The 25,699-nt window shown below is 35.9% G+C and overlaps 2 protein-coding genes and 1 long non-coding RNA gene across 3 annotated transcripts; 1 reads left to right on the forward strand and 2 right to left on the reverse strand.

Moving 5' to 3' along the window:
* Window positions 1-3,676: 3,676 nt before the first annotated feature.
* On the reverse strand, window positions 3,677-4,190 carry LOC118433677. Its single transcript, XR_004833510.1, has 3 exons — window positions 3,983-4,190; window positions 3,843-3,868; window positions 3,677-3,755 (listed from the first exon to the last, which is right to left on the reverse strand). It is a non-coding gene; the product is annotated as an uncharacterized LOC118433677 (long non-coding RNA).
* A 12,652-nt stretch (window positions 4,191-16,842) lies between these two features.
* LOC110862770 (isoprenyl transferase) lies at window positions 16,843-19,795 on the forward strand. Its single transcript, XM_022111980.2, has 6 exons — window positions 16,843-17,014; window positions 17,088-17,144; window positions 17,280-17,441; window positions 17,934-18,082; window positions 18,839-19,167; window positions 19,392-19,795. The coding sequence occupies exons 1-6, from the start codon at window positions 16,911-16,913 to the stop codon at window positions 19,581-19,583; spliced, it is 993 nt and encodes a 330-aa protein (XP_021967672.2). The 5' UTR covers window positions 16,843-16,910; the 3' UTR covers window positions 19,584-19,795.
* Window positions 19,796-19,999: 204 nt separating this feature from the next.
* On the reverse strand, window positions 20,000-24,992 carry LOC118433679. The gene is made up of 5 exons (XM_035845856.1): window positions 24,724-24,992; window positions 23,698-24,111; window positions 21,111-21,373; window positions 20,435-20,684; window positions 20,000-20,323 (listed from the first exon to the last, which is right to left on the reverse strand). The coding sequence occupies exons 1-3, from the start codon at window positions 24,879-24,881 to the stop codon at window positions 21,328-21,330; spliced, it is 618 nt and encodes a 205-aa protein (XP_035701749.1). The 5' UTR covers window positions 24,882-24,992; the 3' UTR covers window positions 20,000-20,323; window positions 20,435-20,684; window positions 21,111-21,327.
* Window positions 24,993-25,699: the final 707 nt, after the last annotated feature.

Consider the following 25,699-nt stretch of genomic DNA (forward strand, 5'->3'; position numbering starts at 1 on the left):
ACCGTGTGATACCCAACTCGTTCTACATATCGTAAAAAGTAATCCATCCCCACCCCATTCTCCATAGTATCGGCAGACTGTATAAACTCTATATTTATGTAGAGTGGTTGCATCCCCGCTATCACAGCCCTCTTAACCTTATCGTGCCCATACAATTTCCAAACCTTTTCTCTAAACTGCTTCGACAGTGTAGTCCCCTCTGCAATATAACGAACCGCGACAAATTCAACGATCGTTGACAAAAGCAGTATTAATAAGGAGACTGCAATTGTTACTAGGGAAATTCTACCACCTGGTAAAAATTGTAGGAGAAAATAATACAGTGAAATGGTTGATAATACAACAGTATGAAAATGATGCAGACAAGGGACAATTAAATCTCGAGCAAAATCAGATTGAATGACGGCTAATATGCGAAGCTTATTGTATATATTGATCCCCATTTCGAATCCAACTCCAAGCTGGAACTGTTTGTCGACATAGTTGATCCCAATCGATGAATTAAGGTCCTTTATAGCCACGTAGATGACAAGAACTCCGTTCAGCATGGATAATAAGCAGAGTACGAGGATACAAACGAGAACATTGCAGCCGATGCAAGAGATTACTTGGATAAAGATTTTAATCGGTGTGGGGTAATACTGGACGAATGAGTATAGAGGATTCAGGTATGGTTCTAAGAAGCTGAGGTAGATTAGGAGTGGCGGAAACAAGTAGGTCACACAGAAGTAATAAGCGTAGACTAGTTTCTCCACAATAACGTCCGATTCAGTAACAGGATTCTTCCTCAATGAAAGTTGTTCTAAATAAAATAAAATAAATGAGAACAGAAAATCGAGTAATAGGTATATATTTACATATATGTATGAAGTTAGCAGAGTCCGTAATTCATTCGAAATTCATTCATAGAAACAATTGGAAAGTCATTCATTCATTTTTGATGTATTCAAAATTTGAGAGTAAATATTTTTTCGTTGTTCATTTTTTTCTCAGTTAATCTCAAATTTACCCTATAAGATGAAGTTTAGCCCATGTGCTAATCGTAAGGTGAAAAATGAATGGGGGATTCATTCACTGTTCATTATATATATATATAATTTTATATATGTATATATAAACTTAATTCCTTATATATGTAATGACTTATCTTAGGTAAAGATTCATGCACTCAAATGCATATACCGATACACTCAATACAAAAAATTATTCATTCGTTTTGCATAAATTCATTCAGTGATTTTTTTTGTTTTAAACCAATGAATAAGTGTGAACAGGTACAGACTTGCATATATATAACCAAATAAAATGTATCTAACCTCGTATCTGTGAATTCAAAACGAGTGCACTTTCATAACAATTGACCAGCTTCCTGGGGCTCGAAGGTTTCCGTCCGTCGCCAATCCGTCGCCAAGAACGTTCCAAACAAAACCTTCACGTCGCCGACTTCACCTTGGTTTATGGATTTTATGAGTTGAAATGTTTTGAAGATACAGAGAGGTAAAACAATCAGGGTAGCGATGCTTGTATAAATCTGGAAGTTCCGAAACTGCCAAGCATTTGGGCGACAAGCCTCTGCTCTTCCAGCTTGCTTGTTCCATTTTATGGTGTAACACGCGAAGCAGGCGCTGCGTTGGGTGGCGCGAAGGGCAAGCCTAAAATATCGAATAGCTCCGTGGTTCCACATGGTTTTAAATATTTATGATTAACAAAAGCCGGGATGTCTATCTATGAGTTATATTGCTATATTAATGCAGAATCTGGCAAACTGTCTCTTTTAAAGTTACTTTGAATGACACTAAAATTCCCGGTTTAGTAATGGAATAAAACCTTTTCCAGTTGGTTTAAAGACCTAAATAAATACTGCGTTCAGCACCATTTTGATTTTGTCAAGTATACTAAATTAGGTGGTGACGCATGTCGGAATATGTCGTTGCCTCGTGTTCTAAGAAGTATGTAGAAGGCTCTAACAATTCTTCATTAAGTCGCGTTTTAATAACTAAATATGCCTAATTGGTCATTGGCGTATTTCTAATCAAGCGTAATTGCTCATCCGTAGGAAATTCGTTTAGAAAATCAGTCAAGCCAAATATACTAGAAATTGTCGGATGCGTACAGTATGGGCACCGGGGTTTTCTATTCCATCATTAAAATGAAGGCTAGCGAAGTACTGAACCTCATTCTAATTCATTCATCCTATTGTCGAGGACACAGTTATTCAAGGTTTAGTCAAGAATTATTTAGAACTTCGAGTTAATTTGCCGAGAAATTATATGTATGCATCGGGAGACCCTGTTGTGCTCCAAATTATTATCGAAACAAAATTTCGCAGGGCTTCCATATTTAATAATCTGTGAAATCAGGTTTTTTGCCCGGGCTATAATTAGAATATTTATGGTGTGTATATTCATATGTATTTACATATGAAACAATATCTTCACGAGATATGTAGATATCTGAGAGATACTTATATGCGGCGCAGGCCATTTAGCTTTATTGGAATACACATGTATGTACCCACATATTTGGGGTTTCTATTTAGAACGATAATAAACATTGTCTGCAAACACAAGTTATACTCAAATCTTATACAGACACATGATAATTCATACATATGTATGCATATCGTTTCAAATAACTGTCAACAGGAAATGAACATTCAAGTGAAATGGACAAGGGCAATTTTATCCTTCGGTTATAATCTGCATTCGATGTATGTATGCAAGGTATACTACATAAATATTTGTCCATCCTATATTGTAGTACATACATATGAATACATGTCTTGAACAATTAACTTCACTTTAACCTTACCAACTATATATTTATGTAAACATACACGATAACATGAAAATGTATGTAAGTATGTGAAACTTATCATGAATGGTACTCATTAATAAGTACATATGTATTTATTTCTATATAACTCAGCATAGGTGCATCATGATTATCGACAAAATTATCCTTCCTAAACTTAATTGCTTTCCGTCGATGGACTTAGTTCTACTTCAAATTCAAACTGAACAGCAAATTATATATTATCTATCCTTCGCAAGTGCAATTGTATTAATTTTTAGTTCTGTAGAATTTTTCGTTTTACATCACTCAAAGTAATTTAGACAGCAATAATCAAGGCCAAATTTCCATCGATCGGCGCACAATGGGCCAGGACGTATGATTTTGTGGCCAATAACTGAAGGTGAACTAAGGGGTAAATTTTGTACTGAATCAATAGAGTACTAGTCCATTATCATTGTTGAAAAATTCTATCAATTATTGAACTCTGGCTTTGAAGTAACAAGACTTTAGAAATCTACACTCTTAGAAAAATCAATACCAGATCAATACCACGCGGTATTCATATGTGACTCTACCGTTTTGGTATTGATTTAATACCAAGCGGTATTATTTTGGATTTATACCGTGACGGTATAAAAACGTCACTTGCGGTATTGATTTTTTTTCCTGGTGGTATTGTTTATTAATACCGAATGGTATAAATCTAGGATGCAGCGGTATTAAAAGACTAAATACGGTATTGATGATTGATACCATGCAGTAAGAAAAATAACGGTTTAGTACTGCTTGGTATTGATTTTAACGTTATTTATTTGATAAAATTACAAGTCGCAACATTATAAATGACATACATATTTTAAAAAAAATGGAAATCAACCTAATGCAATATAGTTAACTTAATTATAAAACTGGCTTACACACCATAATGTTGAAAAGTTGAGCTGACTGGATCTAAAAGCCTATGTAATTTAAAAAATAAATTATGTAAACAATTCACACATTGAGGCAGTTATTTTTATATATTTTTCCATTTAAAATTATCTTACCTCTTAATTCCATAGGAAATGTCCCACTGAAATAAGTGAAAAACAATTTGTCAATTAGTTGAAATTTGAAATCTTAGAATATGTACACACGTCTAATTTAATTTAAACTGTCGATCTGATTTGTAAATGTTATCACAAACCTAAAATTATCCTGAATCCTATATTCACGACCGGAACTAGGAATTGGTTAAGTCGATGATCTCGCGCAAAATAAAAAAAATTAAGTTAATTAATATAATGCAGAAAATATAACGAAATTGGTGGTTTAAAATCCTCCCTATTAATGTAATACACAGCAAAAGATAAAACGAAAAGAAAGAATAAATTTATGCTTACCCTTTAACAAGAATCAAATTTAACCAGTCAAAGTTTCCATTGGATGTAGTCAATTTCTTCCCCTCAATTAATTCACCAGCCGAAATAATTTAGAAGAACTTACTTTTAAAAAGAGGACGATTTGCAACTGCAAGTGAGTAGTTTGCAAATCCCGCACACGAGTCTATACCGGACAGATTTTAGACTGGGTAAACGTGGTATAAAATCTGTACCAGTAAGTATTGATGTTTTACCAACTCGGTATTACAAATTAATACTATCCAAGTACAAGCTCGTGGTATTGATTTTTCGCAACATCTTAATACCGAATCGTGACTGAGTGATGATACCAGCACGACGGTATTAAAAATTTTCAAGGATCAATACCCAGTTTCTAAGAGTGTAAGAAACCATTGGGATGAGTTAACACAAGTTTCAATGGGCGCCACCACTCGCCACCGGCTGTTCCGGCGGATCTTTTTATATCATAGGTTACTTCTGGCCTTGTTGTATACGAAACTGACCCGACATCGTCCACCTTTTTGACGTTTGAAAATTTACGGGGTCATATAATGCATCAGATTGTCCGTCTTTTTTGTTCAAAGGATTTGTTAAACCCGTGAGGGTAAAAGTTACTAAATACAACCAACACCGGCATCATACATGTGACCCCAGGGGGAGGATCCTATCAACTTTTGAGGTCAATCGGACCACCCCCATTGGCGCCAGGGGGTGTGGTCGGGGCAAAATGAGATTCTTAGTGCAATTTAATGCATAGATGAGATAGGGTAAAATTAAGTGTTCCCGAGTTGTGCCACACCCCCTAGCTCGTGGGGGTGTGGTATCGGGGAAAATGAGATTTTCACTGAACTTGAATCTATCGATGAAATACAGTGAAATAGAGTGTTCCTGCGATGGGAGAGGTTGGGGTAAAGTGAGTTTGAAGGTACTTTGGTATGCACGTTTGCGACGATTTATTTACAGTGAGGGGGGACGTGAAGGTCGACGATTTAGGTTGAATTATTTTTATTCAAGTATATATTCCTTTAGTATACTCAGTCACTGGACTTTCTCAGCAAACTGAGGTGGTAGCAGGAAAGTATTTTAAAACCACCTCTATGGTAGAGGAGTCTAAATTAAAGACCTATCTGGTTGAGAGGTTTCACGACCGATCGTGATATGCTTAACAACATTGTTAGTTGAAATTGCTCGGATTACTTTTCAAATTGTTGATCGATTTTCAAATTTGTGGAGGTTTTGGAAACCTTAGATCAATCGGCGAACCAAATATTTCCAGACTTTTTAAAAATTCGTCAACACCCCCTTGAAATTAGTCACAAAGTCAAAGAAATTATAAAATATAATTAATGAATACCGCTAAATTTCAAAAACTAAAAATCAAAGTCAATGTCGGAAAAATCTCGACACCGTGGGCACCACCACCAATGTTCAGTTCACACGCCACACCCCCAGTGGGTGTGACCCTCGGATACTTTGAGATTTTAACGGAACCATTTTCTCAGCTCGACAAGGGGGACTCGACAGAATACCTAAAATTGTCACACCGCGCCCCCAGTGGGTGTGGTTCTCAGAAAATGTTCGACTTTAACAAAACAATCCCATCTGTTATATCATGTTTCTCAGCTCGGCGAGGGAATCTCGACAGAATAACTAAAACTTATGAACCACACCACCAGTGACTGTGGCGTTCAGCGACTTAAAGTTGTTTTCCCTGATATTAAATTTCCCTCACACCGAAATAGCACTACCCGTAATTTTGCGTTTCCATGAAGGCCCGTGTTTTCGGTTGTGGCGGTCTTGAGTGCATTTTCAGCTCAAATTTAAATTTGTCAAATAGTTGTATTTTATAAGTTTAACGCTATATCAAAAACGAAGAACAAAAACGTTTTTTCTCAAAAATCACTAAAAATAAATTTATAAAAATACGTTCTTAAAAATTTGAAACGTTGTACAGTACAACTTGTACTCTATTTCGCAATATTGAAAAGCGTAACAATAAATTGTGAAAAATTAAAATTTTTGGAAGCGGGTTTTTCTTATTCTACGTCATGCAATTCTAATCATTTTGTCGAAATTTCCTCGTTGAGTTAAGAGAAATGATGTATTACATTACATAACGTAGTTTAGTTAAAATCGAAAAGTCTCTATTTTAGGTGCTCCGTCGAAACACACTTGTCAAGCTGAGAAAAATGATGTAACACACGATATGGTTTCGTTAAAATCGATAGTATGCTTACAGCCACACCCACTGGAGGTGTGGTTTCAAAATTTTAATGATTCTGTCGAGATCCCTTCGTCGAGCTGAGAAAAATGATATAACACATGACATGGTTCATTAAAATAACTAAGGTTCGCTTAGGAACACACGCACTGGGGGTGTGGCTCGTAAAGTTTAAGCATTCAATCGAATTCCCCTCGTCGAGCTGAGAAAAATGATGTGTCACACGACATGGTGTCGCTAAAATCCAAGGTTCGCTTAGGACCACCCACACGGGGGGTGTGGTTCGTAATTTTTAAGCATTCAATCGAATTCCCCTCGTCGAGCTGAGAAAAATGATATGTCACACGACATGGTTTCGTTAAAATATAAGTCACCAAGGGCCACACCCACTGGGGGTGTGGCATGTGACTATTAGAAATTTCCTCATATAGTATATGCTTTAGGTTGTTGTTGCACACCAAAATCTAATTCTTGTTTCTTCAACTGCGGCTCATATACATTTTTGGCCAACATTTATTAAATCTGGCCCACTGTGCGGCGTATGTACAAATCCATACATATATATATGAATGTCCCCAAAGATTTCTCATTTAATTTTGCATTGTATGACTTGATGTACATCCTATTTTTTTAAATCTTGTACCTCAATTCAAATTTATTTTCAACAAGCATATTTAATATCACTTTACTTCAAATCTAAGAACTCCACCATGAACAAAGTACACATGGATTTAATCAAGCAGGACTTTACCGTTATCCAGACTGTACAGCTGATATTGATGTATGGATTAACAGGAAGTGTATCTTCAAGCTTCTTATCAATCCCCAATTATTTAGGAGATTGTAACATCCAATTCATGCAGCGAGAGAATATAGGGGAAGATCAACCCGCATATTGTGAACTAATTCTGGCAAGAAATCCTACCTCTCCATTTTCCTTGAATCAAATCCGAGTTAGCAAAACCTATACAAGTTTACCTGGCTGGACGAATTCACTTATCAACCGACAAGCTCGATCGTATCAAATATCAGTTGCATTCATTCACGTCAATGCCAATTTATTAAACGGTATACCAGGTGGTCTTCCCGTGTCCTATTTGCTACAGCAACACATACTTTATTACTACAACCCCACCTATTTATTTCAACACTCCTATAAACCAAAGAATCCTAAACATTTCAAAAACTATGCCATTCACCTTGGTACTTCCAAACTAATCCTTTTTAATTTCTATTCCCCTGATGAATTATACATCCCATGTTTAGCGTGTTACGACTCGCCACCCAACCCCATTGAGACAATACCGCTTTCAAAACTGGAGATCGACTGGTGGTCACATAACCGTAATTTACAACAACGCTTAGTCAACGGGCAGTATTACGATGACACCAAGGCAATCAATTGTGGCGTTAATTATGTCGGGGCCGACAAGCAAACTTTACCCGATTACTGCAAATGTATCCTCCTTTCTCAAAATTTGAACTTCTCTGTAAGTAATGGGAACAATAATCCAGTATCATTTCTAGGTTTTGGATATATTCTTTCCGACATAATTCTTCGTCGTATCGTACAACCTCCGTATAAATTCATACCTTCAATAGTTCAATTCCAGCCTGTAAAATTTACTGTTATAGCAAAATATCCATCAGCTATGGAAGGCATGAATGCCTTTTTGTTACCGTTTAGTTACAATGTCTGGGGAGTTTTATTACTTAATTGTTTTACCTTATGTGTGATTGCACAGCTCGGAAATGCAGAGAGGAATCTGATACAAATCGTGAAAAAAATTTCGGAGAATATAATCAATATAATCGCAATTCTGCTGGGTCAAGTGAGCGGACAAAGTTTGCAAGTATTTGCGGGACTCAGTTTCGGTGCTCCGTTTATTTGGCTATTTTTTGGGCGATACATTATCATGGACAATTTGTACACGAGATCAATATTTTCATACTTGAGTGCTATCAAGGCACCAGTTGTTCCAGAAACTTTGTCAGAATTGTTGGACTCAAGTATTCCAATTATTACTAGAGGAGTTTACATTTCAAATCGGGGAAGTTACGAGTCAACCTTAAAAACAAACATTATTCCGGGATATGTCGCCTCTTTTAAAAGTATGGATGCAACTAAATCTGTCGAAATGTACTTAGCATTAAATGATAGACTAGTTTATGCATATTCACATTCAAAAAGAACGTATCAAAATTTATTGACTAGCCTGTTGGAATCAAAATCTCTTAATGAGTTTGATTTGCCGATCGACTCACGCCAAATGTATGCCATTTTGGATATAAAAGATGAATTAAACGTTCTGACAACGTTATTTAGAAGAAACCAAACTCGTTTAGTGATTGATGCAAGGGATGATATCCCGTTCGTTGCAGTATCTGTCGACCGAATTTTCAGAAACTATTTGTGTCCATTATTTTCTAGAAAGTTTGGTCAGTTAGCAACCGCCGGTATTGAGTTTCGATGGGCTAAACTTCTGAACTTAGCTGTCGCAATATCAAATCTAATTCTTCTTGGGACTCTGGGTATAAAAGGTATGCAGTACAGTATGCGTCGCAGGAAAAATATTCGGAAGCATCAAGCAGTAAGGAAGAACCAACTCGGCTCAAAATGGTTGAACCCATTTTTATGGTATACTTATTACTGCTTTTGTCTGCACTGATTTGTGTTACAGTGGAAAGTAGAAGGGCATTTAAGTATTGGGTATGCTATCAATTCTATAAAAAGTTCCGTAGGTCCATAATTTATTTTAGGTACAACTTTGCTATTCATTTTAAACGCATGATACAAAATTTAAATTATCTGTGCATGTTTCTGGTACGTCTTAAGTCTTAAGAAGTGAAAGAAACAGTCTTAAGAAGTGGCAAATTAATATAACTAAATAAATATGTTTATACGTAAATATGTATGTTTATATTGTATTCTCTGAACTCTTGCATGATATCCCTAGTCGCCAATAATATCGGGCCTCAGGATATTTTCGAGTGGCCAGCGACGTTGGCCTGAGGTACGATCCTGGCCACGCGTTTGAAGATGGGCCGTTGGTGGCCAAAAACTATCGGCCCGACAGTGTGTAAAAATTTTCCCAACCGCGAGCCACCAGTCCCCCAACATGTTTCTGATCACTTGCCACTGTCCCTACCATTCCCCAATCATTTCCAAAACACTCCAATTTCGCACTCAGAATTTATTTTATTCTTTATTTAATATCATGTAAGAGTGGAAAACAAACAAAATTGTCTTTAAAAGGTAACATAATGCATCTATGCGCAATTTCTAAACAATTCAGTTCACAAGATTTCTTTATAGAATTTTCTAGAACAAAAATTCCCAATACACAACTATTTATAGGCTTTTCATACAATGGATTTTTGTTGATAAATGTGTCATATTCAACTATTTTAATATTATTACATTTATTTAGCTTAATTCTACGAACTATAATAATTTCACCAGAGATCAAAGAGTAACCGTTATGTAATAATTTTGTCTTATCATCAACGCATTTTTCGGATAAATTTATTTTAAGTCCGTTACATTTTTCATTTTCTACTATTCTTTTTGCAACCTGTTGTAGATAAAACGTTTTTGCCCTGGTCATTTTCTTTAGTTGCTGCATAAAATTTTCAAAGTCAAACGCACTAATATTGTCCAATCGCCCGAAGTTTATAGCATCTTCATTAATATGTAGCAATCCGTGTACGTTATAAACCATAAAATTTACGTCATAAACTACTTTTGATTGTGATACAAAACTTACTAACAATCGTTTGGCTAAAGCATTCCACTCAGGATCATCAGCATTGGCTGACAAAAGAATGAACATGGCACAATGGAAATAGAGGAAATGATTATAATACTCCGTAGGAAGGATATTTTTTAGTGCTACAGGCCCTGTGTATAGCATGATTGTCCTAAACTCGGTTGCCTTAAAATTGTCTACTTCATTTAGACTTCGTGGTTTTCGCTGAAAATCACGTGGCATGAAAGTTTTAAAACTTGCAAATCTATCAGAAATTTGGTGTATAATTTTACTTTGCATCCTATGGGGCAATTTCCCTTTAGTCCATTGCCGAAGGAGCTTACGCATGATACCTAGGCAGCACATGTGCATATAATCGTAGGGAACCTGTGTCACTAAACCTATTTTTAATTTTGATAAAGGGGTAAAAAATTTATGGTGATCGTCGTGCAATTGTGTACGAAATGATTCATCTGTACGAGAAGCTGAGTCTAATTCTGTATAAATCACACTTTTCCCAAATTCACCATGTTGAACACATTTCTCGCACCCTGAATAACTATTGTGATTTTTAATTCCTTTAATAAAACTCCTAGCTGGAGCATCCGCAATAATACTTGAAACTCTAAAATGAAATTTTTTACCTAAATGATTTAGCCCATCTTTCTCTAATATTATTGCTTCGTTTACAAAATCATTTAGAAAATCTAAATTAAGCGGCTTTTGGACGCCATAAAAAAGACCTATTACAAAAACTGAATGATTTTTTAGTTGATCAATTTTACCAAGTATTGGCCAAAATTGTGACCTTGTGCTTCTGCTCAAGGGAACTCCATCAACACCTACACATATTGTTACCAGATTATCACCAAAACTTTGAAATAATTTGATAAATATTGTCGACTTTGGCTGCACAATTTCAGTAAAATTTGTAATTAATCTTCTCAAATTATTTTCTATTCCAAAGTATACAAACTCCCCACCAGAAATAAAAAGAGTTTTAACTACTCGAGGAGTTTCTAATAATGTGCGAGGGTCAAGGGATACATCTAAGTTGGAATTTTCAGTTAATATATGTAAAAGGTCCTTTAAGGCGACATGCGTAATATTATGAGACAAAGCCCATTCCCTAATCTTTTGAGAAAATACTGGCTGCTCTAAATTGAGGGAGTCATTTTGATTATCAGAACTGGTAAAGCTAAAACTGTTACTCTCTGATCTCGGTGACTGTTCTAAATTATTAGATCCAAAACCAACTATAGGAGATTCTAACACTGATTCGCCTGTCAGATACGATGTGGACATTGGAATTGTTGATGCAGTGGAACAATCGATATTATGGAGAAGAGATGTTACTTCCTCCTTTCGTCGTCTTCTTTTTGTTCGATTTGAGGTGAGCATTTTTTCGTCTCACTTCTCGTCCGCCGTCTCTATCGTCAGCACCTTTCAACCAAACGGCAACGGAATTTCCAATTTCGTGGTCCGTCGATGAACTGTAGCCCTTAGTTAACCTCACCGATTCTAAAGTAAACAAATCTTTAAATACACCTCAATCTGTATTAACTTGTTTTGAACTTGTCTATTTTACCTCTTATAACTTGGTAAATTGGCGCATCCTTTAAAGCAACTTCAATATCTTTCCCTGCTCCGGTAATAGTAGTGATTTTCGCAAGATTATTTGCAAAAACCTTACCTAAAATTTTGCTAACGACACCGGACAGTCTATTTGCACCCATTAAAGACAACTCGGTGACCTGAAAAGTGAATATATATAAATATATGACGTTCGGTTTAAATAATTTAATAATTTATTTAATTTTGAACCCTAACCAAACAATCACGATTCTCTGGCACCGCCTTTATCCATGCATTGAGTGACTGAAACTCGTCCACCGTCTCCACAGGTATTTTGTGCAGTTTTATTTTTGAAGGAATTGATATGTTAATTCCGCCAGATCGTCGTAGAAGTTCTGTGACGAGTTGCTCCAATTTAGTCAACCGTTCAAGGACAATTTTCTCATATTCTGTGTATAAATGTATGCAAGTTACACAATAAAATTGTACAAAAAGTGTAAACATGTAAAATGTTTAAATGGGTTTAAATTTTTACGAGTAATATTTCTGCCAACTGCCGTCCCACTGTATCCAGGTAGATTGCTAACACTTCGAGAAGAATCACTTTCATCAGGTTTTGAAGTCAGTGCTACAGGATCAACCAGAACTAATTTTGGGCCAGATGTGATAGGGCTATTATTTGGACCCACTAAAATTATAAAATTAAACGTATCACCAAATAAGTAAAATAATAACCGGCAATTAAAAATATGAATTTTATATTAAGTATTTACCAGCACAAACGCTAGGAGGTTGGTTGTGCTCGGAATCACTTGAATAATTTAGTACGTCTGGTTTTGATTTGGAAGTGGGGGGTAGAGTAAATGATTTCGTGGGAACCTCGATATCACTCCCGTCTACTGAATCCTTGCATGGTGACGATGAAGATGTTGACGATTTTTTCTTCTTCTTTGGCTTATTTCGCTTCCGTCGTCTAGGAAGATGACTTTCCTCATCATCCACAGTAGTTTCAAATGTTGACTGGTTTGACTTTTCGGCTAATCGAAGTACGATAATCGCATCCTCAAAAGTATCTAGAATAAGCAAAAAAGTAATTATGTAATGTGCACAAATATTTGAACTAATTATTCATTTATCTAGTTACCTTTAACTTTCAAAATTTTGCAAGAATGTCGACCCCAATTTTCTTCCGGTGCCTTGTGTTTTTTAACCATAGATGTGACGTTGGGTGATGATGGCCAGTGGACTATTCATGTGTCAATGAACCAATTTGTAGACACAATAGATACAGAATTATCATCCTTAATACATTCGACAACTGCGAATTTATCTTTCGGGGGAAGAGTGATTTTAGCCATGCTGCCAGAATCTCGTGCTGAAAATCGATTTAAGTTTGTATTCTACGCTGCGGACGATAGGTGGCGTCGCATGGAATAATTGGCCACTAAAGGCCCGACTTCGTGCCGACATTTATTATTAAATGCATTTTAAATATGCTTTTGCCAACGTTTTCCCACTTTCGGGGTGAGGATATGTAGTTTCTTGGGGTACCGAATTTTTAAATTATTCAAGTGGGGAATGGTTGGCAAAGTCGGCCTACCATTGACCACCCTTGCCACTCTAGAATATTCTTCGGCCCGATAATCTTGGCGAGTAGGGATGTCACTTAAATAAAATTTAGTTCTTTACACTTATTTTACTTAACATGTACAGAAATTTAGGCTAATGGGCTGTTCTTAAATTACGTAACGCTTGAAGGGGGGAGGGGGTTTGGGCCCCAATGATATCGTGCCTATGTACGCCATGTTAAAGGGGGAGGGGGGGGGGTCGAGAAAATCAGTTTTTAGCGTTACGTAATTTAAGAACGGCCCCTAATCATGTATTTGCATCTGCATGACAGTCGGTTTTTTTAAATAACGACTACTTAAAATGTTTAAAAGTTTTAAAGTTTTTAAACATTGTTGGAGTTTTTGAGCATTTTATTTGTAATCCGATCCAAATTATGGATCCCACTAATTTTATCCAGATTTATGCTATTTTTCTCTATAGCTGAAACCCCTCTGTAACAAATTTCACCTCGCTTACATAATAAACTGTAAAATTAGTATCCACCCAATTTTCTCTACACAAACATTTTATTCAATTTGGAAAATTAACCATTAGAAATTTGAGAAAAAATCAGTTATTTCTATTAATCATTAAATTTCGTGATCAAATTGACTATAAAATCTATGATTTCCAACTTGATTTTATCTAATTATGTAATAGATTGACTCGCATAGCATGAAAAAGTAAATTTCCCATTATTATTATTATATCAAGATATATGTACATACATACACACTTCTGTAAATATAATTGTCTTTCTCCGACATGCGCATTTTTTGCTCCGTTCACTGTAAAAAAGCTGAACTACATAAATTATATACATAGTTCTGTATACAAGTTCAATGTTTATTACGCTGAAAACTTGAAGAAACAGGTATGTATAGTAAGTAGATATGATGTATCAATTAGTAATATTATGCAAGCATCCCCTGATAAATAAATGTAGATAAATGCCTGTACGTTAAGTAGTTCGCAAACACGCGTTATTGTTAGTGATTGAGGAACTTTGTGGTTACAAGAATGTGTACTGATATACATCACCACACTAACTTGCCAATTTCTTGCATGTTATACTTTGAGGATAAATCCATTACTTAACCTATGTATGTTTAGGAATTGGAAGGAATGTAATAATTTAAGTCAAGTTGATAATAAAAACGGTAGATACTCATGTACATACCTTGTTACTCTAGGTTTCCCCCAAATTGCATACATACAATTAGTAAGTATTATACTCACAAGGGAACATGTGTAGGTGTCAAATGCATTAAAGTATGTAGGAACCAATGTGCACAGCATGTTTAACTATTTACAATTATAAATGTGAGACCAACACCAAAATATATATACAAATTAAATATGTGTACATATGAAACACTTATGAAAAACCCAGGTTAACTTTTCGTCATGTCGTGCAACCATTTGTGACTATCGCAATACCCGAGAAATGGTCAACCTCCGACAGAATAATTATCTTGGAGACAGATATTTTATCAATGCACGCTCCTTGATAAGATAATTAAGATCTCACAAATAAATTGACAAAGAAAAATTAACTTCAAAATTTGTTCATTTTATGATTAAAGAAGTCATTTGTTTTAATGTGACCTAATTTTTACGGTCTGATATAGTTTTAATCAACAAGCGGTAGCAGGTTAAAACTTTAAATACATTACTTGCGTGACTATATTTATTAGATTTTGAAGTGTCAGCACAGTTGACACCTTTTGATCTCTTAACTTGTTCGACACGTTGGAATATTCCCTTCTACTGCACAATACCCTTTGTACATATGCAATGTAACATCGGAAGGAAAGTTGCGCAATACGTCGTCCAGCACAACCAAGCTGTTGTTCCTGATGCTAATGTAATGGTATTTTTCAGGCCATTTTTTTTAAAGCCACGAGCACAACCAAATATGAAGTACAAAAGGTGATTAGACATGGTTTGCACAAATTCACAATTAAATCACGAGACGGGTTTTCGTTGGAGAGATTTTTAGCATTTTTTATGTGAAAGCCCATGTCTCAAACTATAGGTGAACATATGGTGAACATATCCGGTTTTGTGCACTCTGGGTCATGAGGCAAGGTCAAATTTGGAGAGGTATCCTTTTTTAGTTTTCCAAATCAGTGTTCTTACAAAATGGCGTCGAACAAAATATTTTTTTCTAAGGTCCTGATGAAAAAATCGCCATTGCGACTATTATTAAGGGACTTAGCATGCCTTTCACTGTATAAAAACACTTTTGTCTCATGCTTATCTTTTAAGTCCATTTTGTAGTCTAGATTCTTACTTGTCCTGATGGAATGCTCTTGTGAACGCAACTCCTTCACTTTTAAGGCCCCCACATTTTAAGACTTAGATGCTAAAAATCCCTAAAGTTGTTTTTATCCAAGGTACATATAGTATATTGCACTGTAAGTAGGTTGACAAAATTTTGATAAGTGGTTACACCCCACGGACTTAGTTTTCATCAAACCCTATAAATTTTTTAGAAAAGCTCCCGTCGTTATCCGGGTCGAACTTCAGAAAGAATTTAACTAACCAAAACGCATTAATTTAAACATCTTGTCACTTGTACCTTGTAGGTAGAATAGTTCTGCAGTAGGGGACAAAAAAGTTATTAAAATTTATTTTCAACAAAATTTGACCATTAATTTTCCAAATTAGTTCACGAGTTTTTTTTAAGATTCGGTGTCAGCTGATTAGCTCGGGTCCTTCTCCAAAACTGTTTACCAAAAATGCTGACTGTTTGGTTTAATATTACTTAGCACACTTTCAGCTTTACCCTCAATCGTCATTTGACCCAGTGGGTCAGCTTTCAAGGTCAGCAGGTCAATTTTCCCGTGCAAGCTCGGATTGATCGCATTTTGGGGCAAAATATCAGCGATGTTGGAAATCCCACATTATTTTATTCATTACGGATTCTTTTATTATTAGATACAATAATTATCTGGGGTTATAATAAAAACAATTTTTCACCTCTGAACTCTTTGGTAATCATGCCACATGAGTAGTTAAGTTTGGAAAGTATGTTTTTGGCACATTCCAACTCTGGGGGCACTGGAGAGGACATTTGTGAAACTATCGCCTTAAAATTTTAGAGATATCTTTTTGAGAGCATTATCTTGCTTGACTATCAAAATCAGCTCAAAATTCGAATTTGCACCAGAGATATTCAAGCGCGAAATCGTGAAAACCATGTCTGATCGCCTTTTGTATTTAGGTATTTAACCCAATGTCGAAGAATGCCTCGTGGCTGGTAAAAAAGCCTCGCTACATAAAAAAATTAACTAAAAAGATATGTAATTCCCCCATAATTTTTGCTTCACAACAATTAAATAAAGGGCACAAGTATTTCCCCAGTTCAATGACGCGCATTGAGATTTTAATGATTAAAACTATGCGTGCAATATTTTAAGCAACATTTTATATTAAATGACCATCTGATATAAAATGTTGCAATTTCTCACTAAATAGGCCCATATTCTCCCCAAACTTCGACGAATCATAATCGCTTCCTTATTCTCACTTTACTAAAAAGTGCAACATTTGAAGCAACAATAGTTCCTTACAATGGCAAACGTTGAGCCTTATTCTCTCTCTTTTTGGGAAATTTTGGCCACCTCGGTTGCAAAAATGGGCCCAATACCGGAACACATCGCCATCATAATGGATGGGTTAGCAAAATTGAGAAATTGAAATTCAATTTCAGCTCAAAAAATTTGTACTTCATAATTTGCATTTTGGTAGAAATCGTCGCTATGCGAGGGCGAAAGGGTTGAAGACTGTGCTCGGGCATGAAGCTGGGTAAATTATTTATATGAAAACCTAACATTATGCATGTTTTCATAGGTTAAAAATAGATCGATTTAAAAAAAGTTTTTGAAGACATGCAATTTTTTTTACTGAACTTAGGATTTATGCTTAATTTATTATTTACAGGTCAAGTGTGACCACGCTTTTGGCCCAGTGGGTCGAAGCGATCGGATGTAAAGAACTCACCCTTTACGCCTTCTCCTCCGAAAACTTTAAGCGCACCGAGAAAGAAGTTGAAGACGTGATGGATGTCATTTATAGGAAGGTCGGATTAATGATACGGGCCGTGTAAGAAAAAAAGTATTTAAACTAAATATTGTTTAACCATTTAAGATGTAAAGAAAAACAAGAAAATGCAGTAATTCTGTGACTTTTAGAGAAGGTAGGTATTTCGTGTGGAGGGAAAAATTCAATGATTTTAGTAAAACTTAAAAAAAACTGGAAATGTGAATGTCAAAATTTTTGGCAAGAACAATGTTCAAATTTGATATCTCCTTGTCATCGGAGAAATCTTTTAAAACGGGTCAGATTTTACACCGGGGTGAGAAAATAGTGAAAATTAGGGACCTTCTAGAAATAAAAATTACTTACCTCAGACACCATGCATGACCACAATTTTTTAGAACTACTTAACACATAGTCTTGAATCACGAATTTAAACATTTCCTAGAATGCGAAAATTTACTTCTTTATGAATTTTTGGGTTAAATTGTGTACATACTATTCGTCGGGTTTCCTCTAGTAAAATATTGTTGATCTCCTTTCTTGTTCTGTGTTTAGTGATACCGGGAAAAATACATCAATGTGTTTCCAAGTGATTGGAAATTGGGACAGTATTCCGCTAAAGTTGAAATTTCGCTTGGCAAATTTGATGCAGAAAACGAAGAATTTTAAACCATACAAACTCAATGTCGCTGTCGGGTATACAGGTACATACACATGCAAAAATCAATGCCATTAATGGTGGCTATGCATAAAGCATGTGATAGTTTTTCGGAGAATTTTGACCCGTACAACCTGGTGTGAGGTTGGCTTAAATGTCACGCTACAATGTACAATTTTTTAATGCGAAAAGCACCTACAGATAGATCTCCATTAGTTGCAAGATTTAAGATTGAGATTTTTATTAATTTTCATCAAAACTGATGCAACACTGATGACAAAATTATTAAAATGTTGAATTTCATAGACAAAATTTCGATAGCTAGTGGAAATTTAAGAATTTTTCGCATTGCAAAATTTGCCATAGTAGCGTGACATTCAAACCATCCCTTTATAATTATTTAGCATAGGAAAAATAAAACCTCTTTACCTCTACCCGCCCCCTTCGATCACATGCTTTTTTGCGTAGTGCCATACATATTACCCTATACATATATAGTAGCAATTCGTAAGTAATTAAGTACATTTGGGTACGGCTTATTACTTAATACGAACAATTAAAAAAATGAGGGTTGAACATGGTTTGCGTTCTCATTGTAAAACCGTTTTGGATAGAGATGTTTCTAGGCCTCAATTTACATGGTTTGTTTTTTACAAATATGATCCTCTTACGAAAATTCCGTGACCTTGATTTTCAAACCTTTAAATTTCATAAGTGCGATACGATATTAATATTATATAAAGGTTAAAGACAAATTAAATTATAGCCCAGACAAATCATGCATGTGCAGCCTGAATTTCAGGTCGGGAAGGTATCCTACGGAGCTTGAAAGAATTTGAAGGCCAAAAATCCGACAAAAAAATGACAAACGTCAATGACAGTTTTGAAATGATCCCGCCAATCAAATGGAACGAGTATTTACTCGAACAGGCCCAAAATCTGGTGGACATGAGACCTGTCGACATGCTAATTCGAACCGGGGGAGATCTGCGACTATCCGACTTCATGCTGTGGGAGGCCAGCCACGCCTATGTTCACTTCATCCCGACCACATGGCCAGAATTTAGCTTCACTGATTTTATCCACGCCATTTTCATGTACCAATTGCACCGAAGCCGGGTACCAAAACGGGTATTTTCCCTCATATATACGTAATTTTCTTAAGGAACGTGCATATGTTACGTCATCAAAAAGGCACCAGTTCTTAAACCACCCAACAACCCTTTCCCAATTCTAATCATGTTAAGCTTAACATGTGCGATCCAAAACTACCCACTCACCTTTTTGATGACGTAATGTATGGACGTTCCCTTATTGGATCCTTCTTTATCCAAGTAATTTTATCCAATTTACAGCTCTCTGCAAAACAATCTCTATCCCCGGAAGTAATGCTGTTGGCTGAGAAAATGTTGCAAGCAGGCCGCACAGAAAAGTGGGCAAAGATTGCTCGTCTCGGAAAGAGAGATGTCCCACCGGAAACCAGCGAACCTGATTATGTCCCGAACCAATTTATGAAACGTTTTGAGGCCCTGCTTAATTTTAACTAGGAGATCGCCTATCCAACTTTTTCACAATCTCTGGAATGTAGGTATGTAGGGAACGCCCATGTATTGCGTCATCAAAAAGGTGTGTGATTTCGAGTCGACTATGTTAATCATTAAATAAAACACAGCTAATCATTCATAACGAAATTTATGTAGCCTTAGGAATTCGTTTAATAAAACAAATCAATACAAATAAGTAAAAACTAACAATGGTCCTGTTTTCAAATTTCATCAAGGCCGAGATTTAATCAATGCAATGCAAATAAAAATCATGCAAAATTAATTTGTCGAAAAATACCTATTGTATAGGTGGTTAATAAGTCGTAAGTCGTTGAAGTTGCATGGAAATTTATGCATATCGTTTAAAAACATTGTGCAAGATGACACACGGGCAAAAAATTTTTATGCATTGATTTCCAATTTATTATTTTGCACGTAAATGTGTACATACATTTACTTATACACATCAAAATAAGTATGTATATAAAATCTGCTCAATTAGTCGACAAGATGTTTTGACAGTGTGTGCAAAAATGCGGTCTTTTTACAAAAAAAAATCCGGTTATTTATAGTCCATCCGAATTTGGTCCTTCATTCCGTATTTGATCGAATCTCTAAAAGTATACGGAGACCCGTGCAAGGCTGCATCCACGAATTTGACGAAGGTCGCCACCTGCCCGTATTTCTCCTCAAACTCGGTTAGCAGGGATTTTCTCAGCTCCATGTAATCTTTCACGTAGTCTCTGCATTTCAAAATAGTCGTTTAAGATAAGGTTTTTTGTTGTTTGGCCACAAAAACATTTTGAAAATTTTCTGATTTAAAAATATACAGATTTGATTATTTAGCAACCCACCCAAGCAGTTTCAACTCTTCATCCACCGCATCATTCAGTGAGGTCCCCTTTCTCACCTTGAACATAACCATGCCATCTTCTTCTCCGTACAACAGATCCTTCTGCAACCCGAGGACATCGTTCATTAGCCCGAACAGTTTCTGGCTATGTCGAACCACACGGCGAAGACGGGATTGCACTGGATCACTTCGGGCAAATCGATGCACTCCAGAATGGTGATAATGTTTAGAAAGTTTCCGAAGCCACTTTCCTAGCAGAAAAATTGCAATTATTTAAATAATTTTAGGACAAATAGGCATTGTTTGATATGCAATCCATGCATGGCGGGAGTCAGAGGTGAGTCGGGTACCGAAAAATCGGATTAAACCCAACCGTGATCGTCTCCCAATTCCAGGGTTTACACAATAAGGATTCAAATTTTTAATTAATTACTTTTGGCAATTAATTACTTCTAGGCTCAGTTGAAGCAAAATAATGAATTATTAACTGCAATTACATTCCCAAGTAATTAAAAAAAATTACTAATTCCTTTTGGCTTTCTGTTCTAATTAGTTTAGTAATTAATTAGTTTCGTAATTAATTACCACACCACAACACTGCCCAATACATACATAAATCTACACATGTATGTACACAATCGCTAAATTCTGCTTACAAATTATTCTCAGACTCTTACTTTAGCCTTAAAATAGCGATACGTATCCACACAGAACGAGTCCAACTTTCCACTCCTCGCGTTCATCAGGGTCCAGCGGACGGATTCGCATCCTAGACGAAAGTCCACCTTAAAAGCTGCCCAAAACTTGTTCAGTGTAATTTCTTTATTAATCTCTTGAATCTGGGGTAACGTGTCTTCGATCGAGTTTGCAATCGCTATGAAGAATGGTTGTTCCTTAAACAGGTCCATTCCCATGGCCTTCGTGGCGACTTGGTTGAAATCTGGAATAAATTAGGGAAACATGCATAGTCAAATTTTTAAACTTTGCTGTTAAGTTGTAAAACAGTTTTGGATATATTACTATAGTTTACTTGATATAGAATTCAAAGTGTATTTATTCGTACTTCAATTGTGGGTATTCGCGTCACTAAAAAACGTCGCTTCGCAAAACATCTTCGCAACTTTGCGGTGTTTGCGAAATCGGTGTCGTGAACGACTTATTGTATATGAAAATGCGTAAATTGATTATTAGCAAAAAATAATTCATTTGACGTAAGGTTGTCTGGCAACATTTCCAAAAATGAGGAGAAATGAAAATTTTGCTTCACGATGAGTTTGCGAAAAATAGTTTACGACGATAACAGGTGCCTTTTTGCTTCGCATGTTTCGTAAAAAAATAAAGCAATCTGATTGGTTGTCGCATCGCGACTCTTCGCAAACATCGCAAACTTGCGAAGATATGTTGCGAAGCGACGTTTACGGCGTTTGCGAAGTTGACGTGAATACCCACATTATTTTTCTTAGGTGAGGCAAAAGTAACAATGGGTGCCCGCAAAAAAGCGTCACCATGGTTACGGCGAAGCCTAAGTATGCTTTCGTATACACCCTTTGAAAGTGTCAGCGAGACTAGAGCCTAAACGGTTAATCCTACGCAAATGATGTAAAGAGTAATCGTGCAGAGGAGAATTAGGAGATGTGGTTTTTCAATATGCCCGATAGAAAAGTTTTATTCTTCGCTCTCAAATTTGGATTTGAAACTTTAAAATCAAAATTTGAGATACTTGTGCCACGGGACTATATGCATAAAACCTGATTTTATCATGCAGAAATCGGCTGTGCGTCATTTAAAACAAATCCGACCGAGATCGGTCCAAAACTGAAAAAGTTTTGATGGAGGCATATGAAACTATTCATGTTGCTAAGCATTCTGCATCAGAATTACAATATTCCTAGCTGGTTGCTACTAGCTATCAATATAACAATTTTCCAAATAAAAGTAGTTGTGTTACGCAATTTTAATTTGCCAAATTAATTGGTACATTGTAATTTCCATTTCTGGCCAATCGCACAAAAACTTTCCTCCTGATCAGTGTTGGGCATGATTATTAATCCAGATTAATTAAATTCTTTTGCAAATTCAAATTTCAATAATTTTATGTTTAAGTACTGTGTCAAATTTACTTGAATTTAAATGTTTATAAGCTCATTTTGTAATTTATAATCTAATCCAGATTAAATAATCTTCCTCCCTAATCCAAATTCTTCTCGTAAAATAACTAATCCCCGTAAAACCTAATATCTGAAAAATTATTATCTGCTAAATTAATTAAAAAATTTGGATTATTTGATCCTAAATCCCTTTTTAAATTAATTTTGCGACCCCCTGTACGTATTTTCAACTAATTTTGTAATGAAAAAGATTCAAGACATTCGGTCTTCATTTCAAAAAGTTTAAAAATTTTGAGGTGCAATTAATTGTCTGAAAATGTGCATCACCTAAAATCCATGAAATAAAATAATTTTAAAAAAGCTTGCTTAGGCGAGGCACTGCTAAAAGTGAAAAACAAGGCCTCTGAGCATATCTTTTAAATATCTCGTATCTTTATCATTGTAACAGGAGTTGGTGGCTTTGCATCACCGCGAGGCCAAACATTTTACGCCAAGCCTCTAGCAATAAAGAATATATTCTCAAGAATTAGCAAGAACCTATTCTGGGTTCACGTCAAAATTATCATTTATCACTTTTTAGTTCGTACTCAAAACTAGTTGTTTTAATATGTAAATAAAATTAGGAAATACCCTCGCATTGTTATTCATGCGTCGGCATCTTAATTTTTTGCATAACACCTATTGAAAATTGTGCACATCCATCAAATTTTATTAGCTTCCTGAATTACTGGTTAACTATCGAATTTAATTATGAGCTAAATAAACATTATTGATCATATTGGTCCTCTGCATAAATCCACTCAATTTTATAACCCTTTCGAAGCAATAAGTTTGTTTAAGCATTTATACATATAGATACAGTTTTAATTAGCAATAATTGAATTTCTTAGAAGAAAATGTAAGTAATAAACGTCCTGGTATGGTAAACGGTAAAAATGTTTGCCCTCACGGTGATGCAAAGCCACCAACTCCTGTTACAATGATAAAGATACGAGATATTTAAAAGATATGCTCAGAGGCCTTGTTTTTCACTTTTAGCAGTGCCTCGCCTAAGCAAGCTTTTTTAAAATTATTTTATTAAGAGTGTAAGCAACAATTAAATTTTAATCTATTTCAATAAATTCAAACTTTGTAAAGTAAAAAAAATATGAAAAACCTAGAAAAATTTGAGGCAATTATTTGTCTTTGTTTCATGAAAAACATGCCAATTTCATCCTTTCCCCCTCCAACTCCTTTCATTTCGAACATTTCGCCAATAGTGTTGGTCGCTGTTTCAAAATATTTGATCTTCTTCGTCTCCGCGGAATCATCTCCATCTCCTTCGCCCGTGTTATCGTCGAAATAGTCGTCCAAAATGAACGCTACTATGAAATAGTAGCACAAAATGCGGAACTTTGCATCGCCCAGGGGATAACTGGGGAAAATTCGGAGTATGTACGACACAGCGTGATTCGCCAGTCGTTCGCCATACACGGGCGACACGAAGGAGCTGTAACTATCGGAAATCCACTCCTCAATCTCCTCCGTGACGGTAGTAATCTCCGGTGATGTTTCCGCAATACTATCAGCGCTGTGAATAAATAAATTAATAAATTAGTAAATGTGTTCACGACATTTTTGCGTTACACTTGCGAAATCAGAGATTCGTAATTCTTACACTCTAAAATAATTTGGAGACAAAAAGAGGGACTATGTCGCTCTATTTTTGGTTAATGATTAAGAACACGTTTTGTAACCAATGGGAAATAAATCAAATTCATGTAACGTTGTTTAAAAAATTATCATTTTTATTATCTGAACAAAGAAGGGAATGTCCATATATTACGTCAGCATTTTAGTGGGTGGGTGGTTTGGGTCCTCCTATCGTTCTCATGTTGAAATTCCTTATCCTTTAATGTTTACGTCGGGTAGGTGGGTGCAAAAATCGAGAATTTTTTCTAACGTAAGATATGGATGACCCCCGGATTGTTTGACATGAAAGTTTTAAAAATTTTTAAGAACGACGTCACGTCCGTTTATGTTTGATTTATGTATTTCCCTTTGGTGACAAAACGTCTCCATAATCATTACCCATAAATACATAAAGTAATGTATTTATAGTAGCCCCGTTGGTGCAGATTTGTTTCAAATTATTTAGTGTGCATATATATTCGTTTCGTTTCAAATTTATTGTTCCGCTTACCTCCACATTGGTGGGACAAAAAAGTCAAACTCTTTCTCCAGCACCGTAGACGGACTCGATTTAATCACATTTTTCACCTTTGTGCTCAACTTTTCGGATAATTGATCCAACTTAACGGAAAATTTGACACGACACGTGTTCATTTCATTGGTCGGCATTGTCGTTAGTTATGTAAAATTAGTCCCTTGTCACTGACAGAGTATGTAATTTATTGCGATTGAATATCTCGGTTTAAAAATTGGAGAAGTGACGCACTCTGATGAGATTGCAAGTTCAAGTAGTACTGGATGAGGGCACGTGTGAATTCTCGCTTTTACACTATTTTTCCTTTTCATTACAGCTTCCTACAGTGTTGATTGCGAAATAGATTCTTGGATTTTTTACATTAAAAACATTGTTGCTGACGACTTTGAGATTCATGGTGAGATTAACATAAGTGAGGTAGGAGCGGGCTTAATTGGTAAGTGGTATACATAAACATCGACGTATTTTTTATGACGTAATATATGTATGAATGTTACCCATGTATTGTTAAATTTGACCGAATGAAAGATAAAAAGGACTCACTCGACGAAACAAAGATGTGTTCATAATTATATATTTCGTAATTTTTGCAAAGCTGGGTACATTTTTAGCGGATGTGTGTTCCTTAGGGGACATTCATAAATTATGTCACGCAAAGATCGCGAATTTCTAGACCCCCCCCTCCCCCGTTTTACATGTGTCACATAGGCACGATGTAATCGTGGTCATGGACCACCCTCCACCTCTCGCGTGACATAGTTAATGGACGGTCCCTTGCATATCTACGTAATTCAAGCAATAAAAATATCTTGTATGAATATCCCATAATTACCAGGGAAAATATTATTATTGTGATCCCGTTGCCATGGAGACCACGGGAGTTTGGGGCCAAGAGGGACTGGCCTTCATCCTCCAAGTTGGCCAGAGGATCGCCGCCGCAACTGGACAGTCC

The sequence above is a fragment of the Folsomia candida genome, unplaced genomic scaffold, assembly GCF_002217175.1.
Source record: "Folsomia candida strain VU population unplaced genomic scaffold, ASM221717v1 Fcan01_Sc068, whole genome shotgun sequence".
Lineage (NCBI taxonomy): Eukaryota > Metazoa > Arthropoda > Collembola > Entomobryomorpha > Isotomidae > Folsomia > Folsomia candida.

Excerpts from the sequence above, each read along its gene's own strand:
- LOC110862770 (XM_022111980.2), top strand. The coding sequence starts at position 16,911 with ATGGCAAACGTTGAGCCTTATTCTCTCTCTTTTTGGGAAATTTTGGCC. Across the intron at positions 18,083-18,838 it reads TGTCGCTGTCGGGTATACAG|GTCGGGAAGGTATCCTACGG; the intron begins GTACATACACAT and ends CCTGAATTTCAG. Across the intron at positions 19,168-19,391 it reads GAAGCCGGGTACCAAAACGG|CTCTCTGCAAAACAATCTCT; the intron begins GTATTTTCCCTC and ends TCCAATTTACAG.
- LOC118433679 (XM_035845856.1), bottom strand. The coding sequence starts at position 24,881 with ATGCCGACCAATGAAATGAACACGTGTCGTGTCAAATTTTCCGTTAAG. Across the intron at positions 24,112-24,723 it reads TTTGTCCCACCAATGTGGAG|CGCTGATAGTATTGCGGAAA; the intron begins GTAAGCGGAACA and ends ATTTATTCACAG. Across the intron at positions 21,374-23,697 it reads ATTGCCTCAAATTTTTCTAG|ATTTCAACCAAGTCGCCACG; the intron begins GTTTTTCATATT and ends AATTTATTCCAG.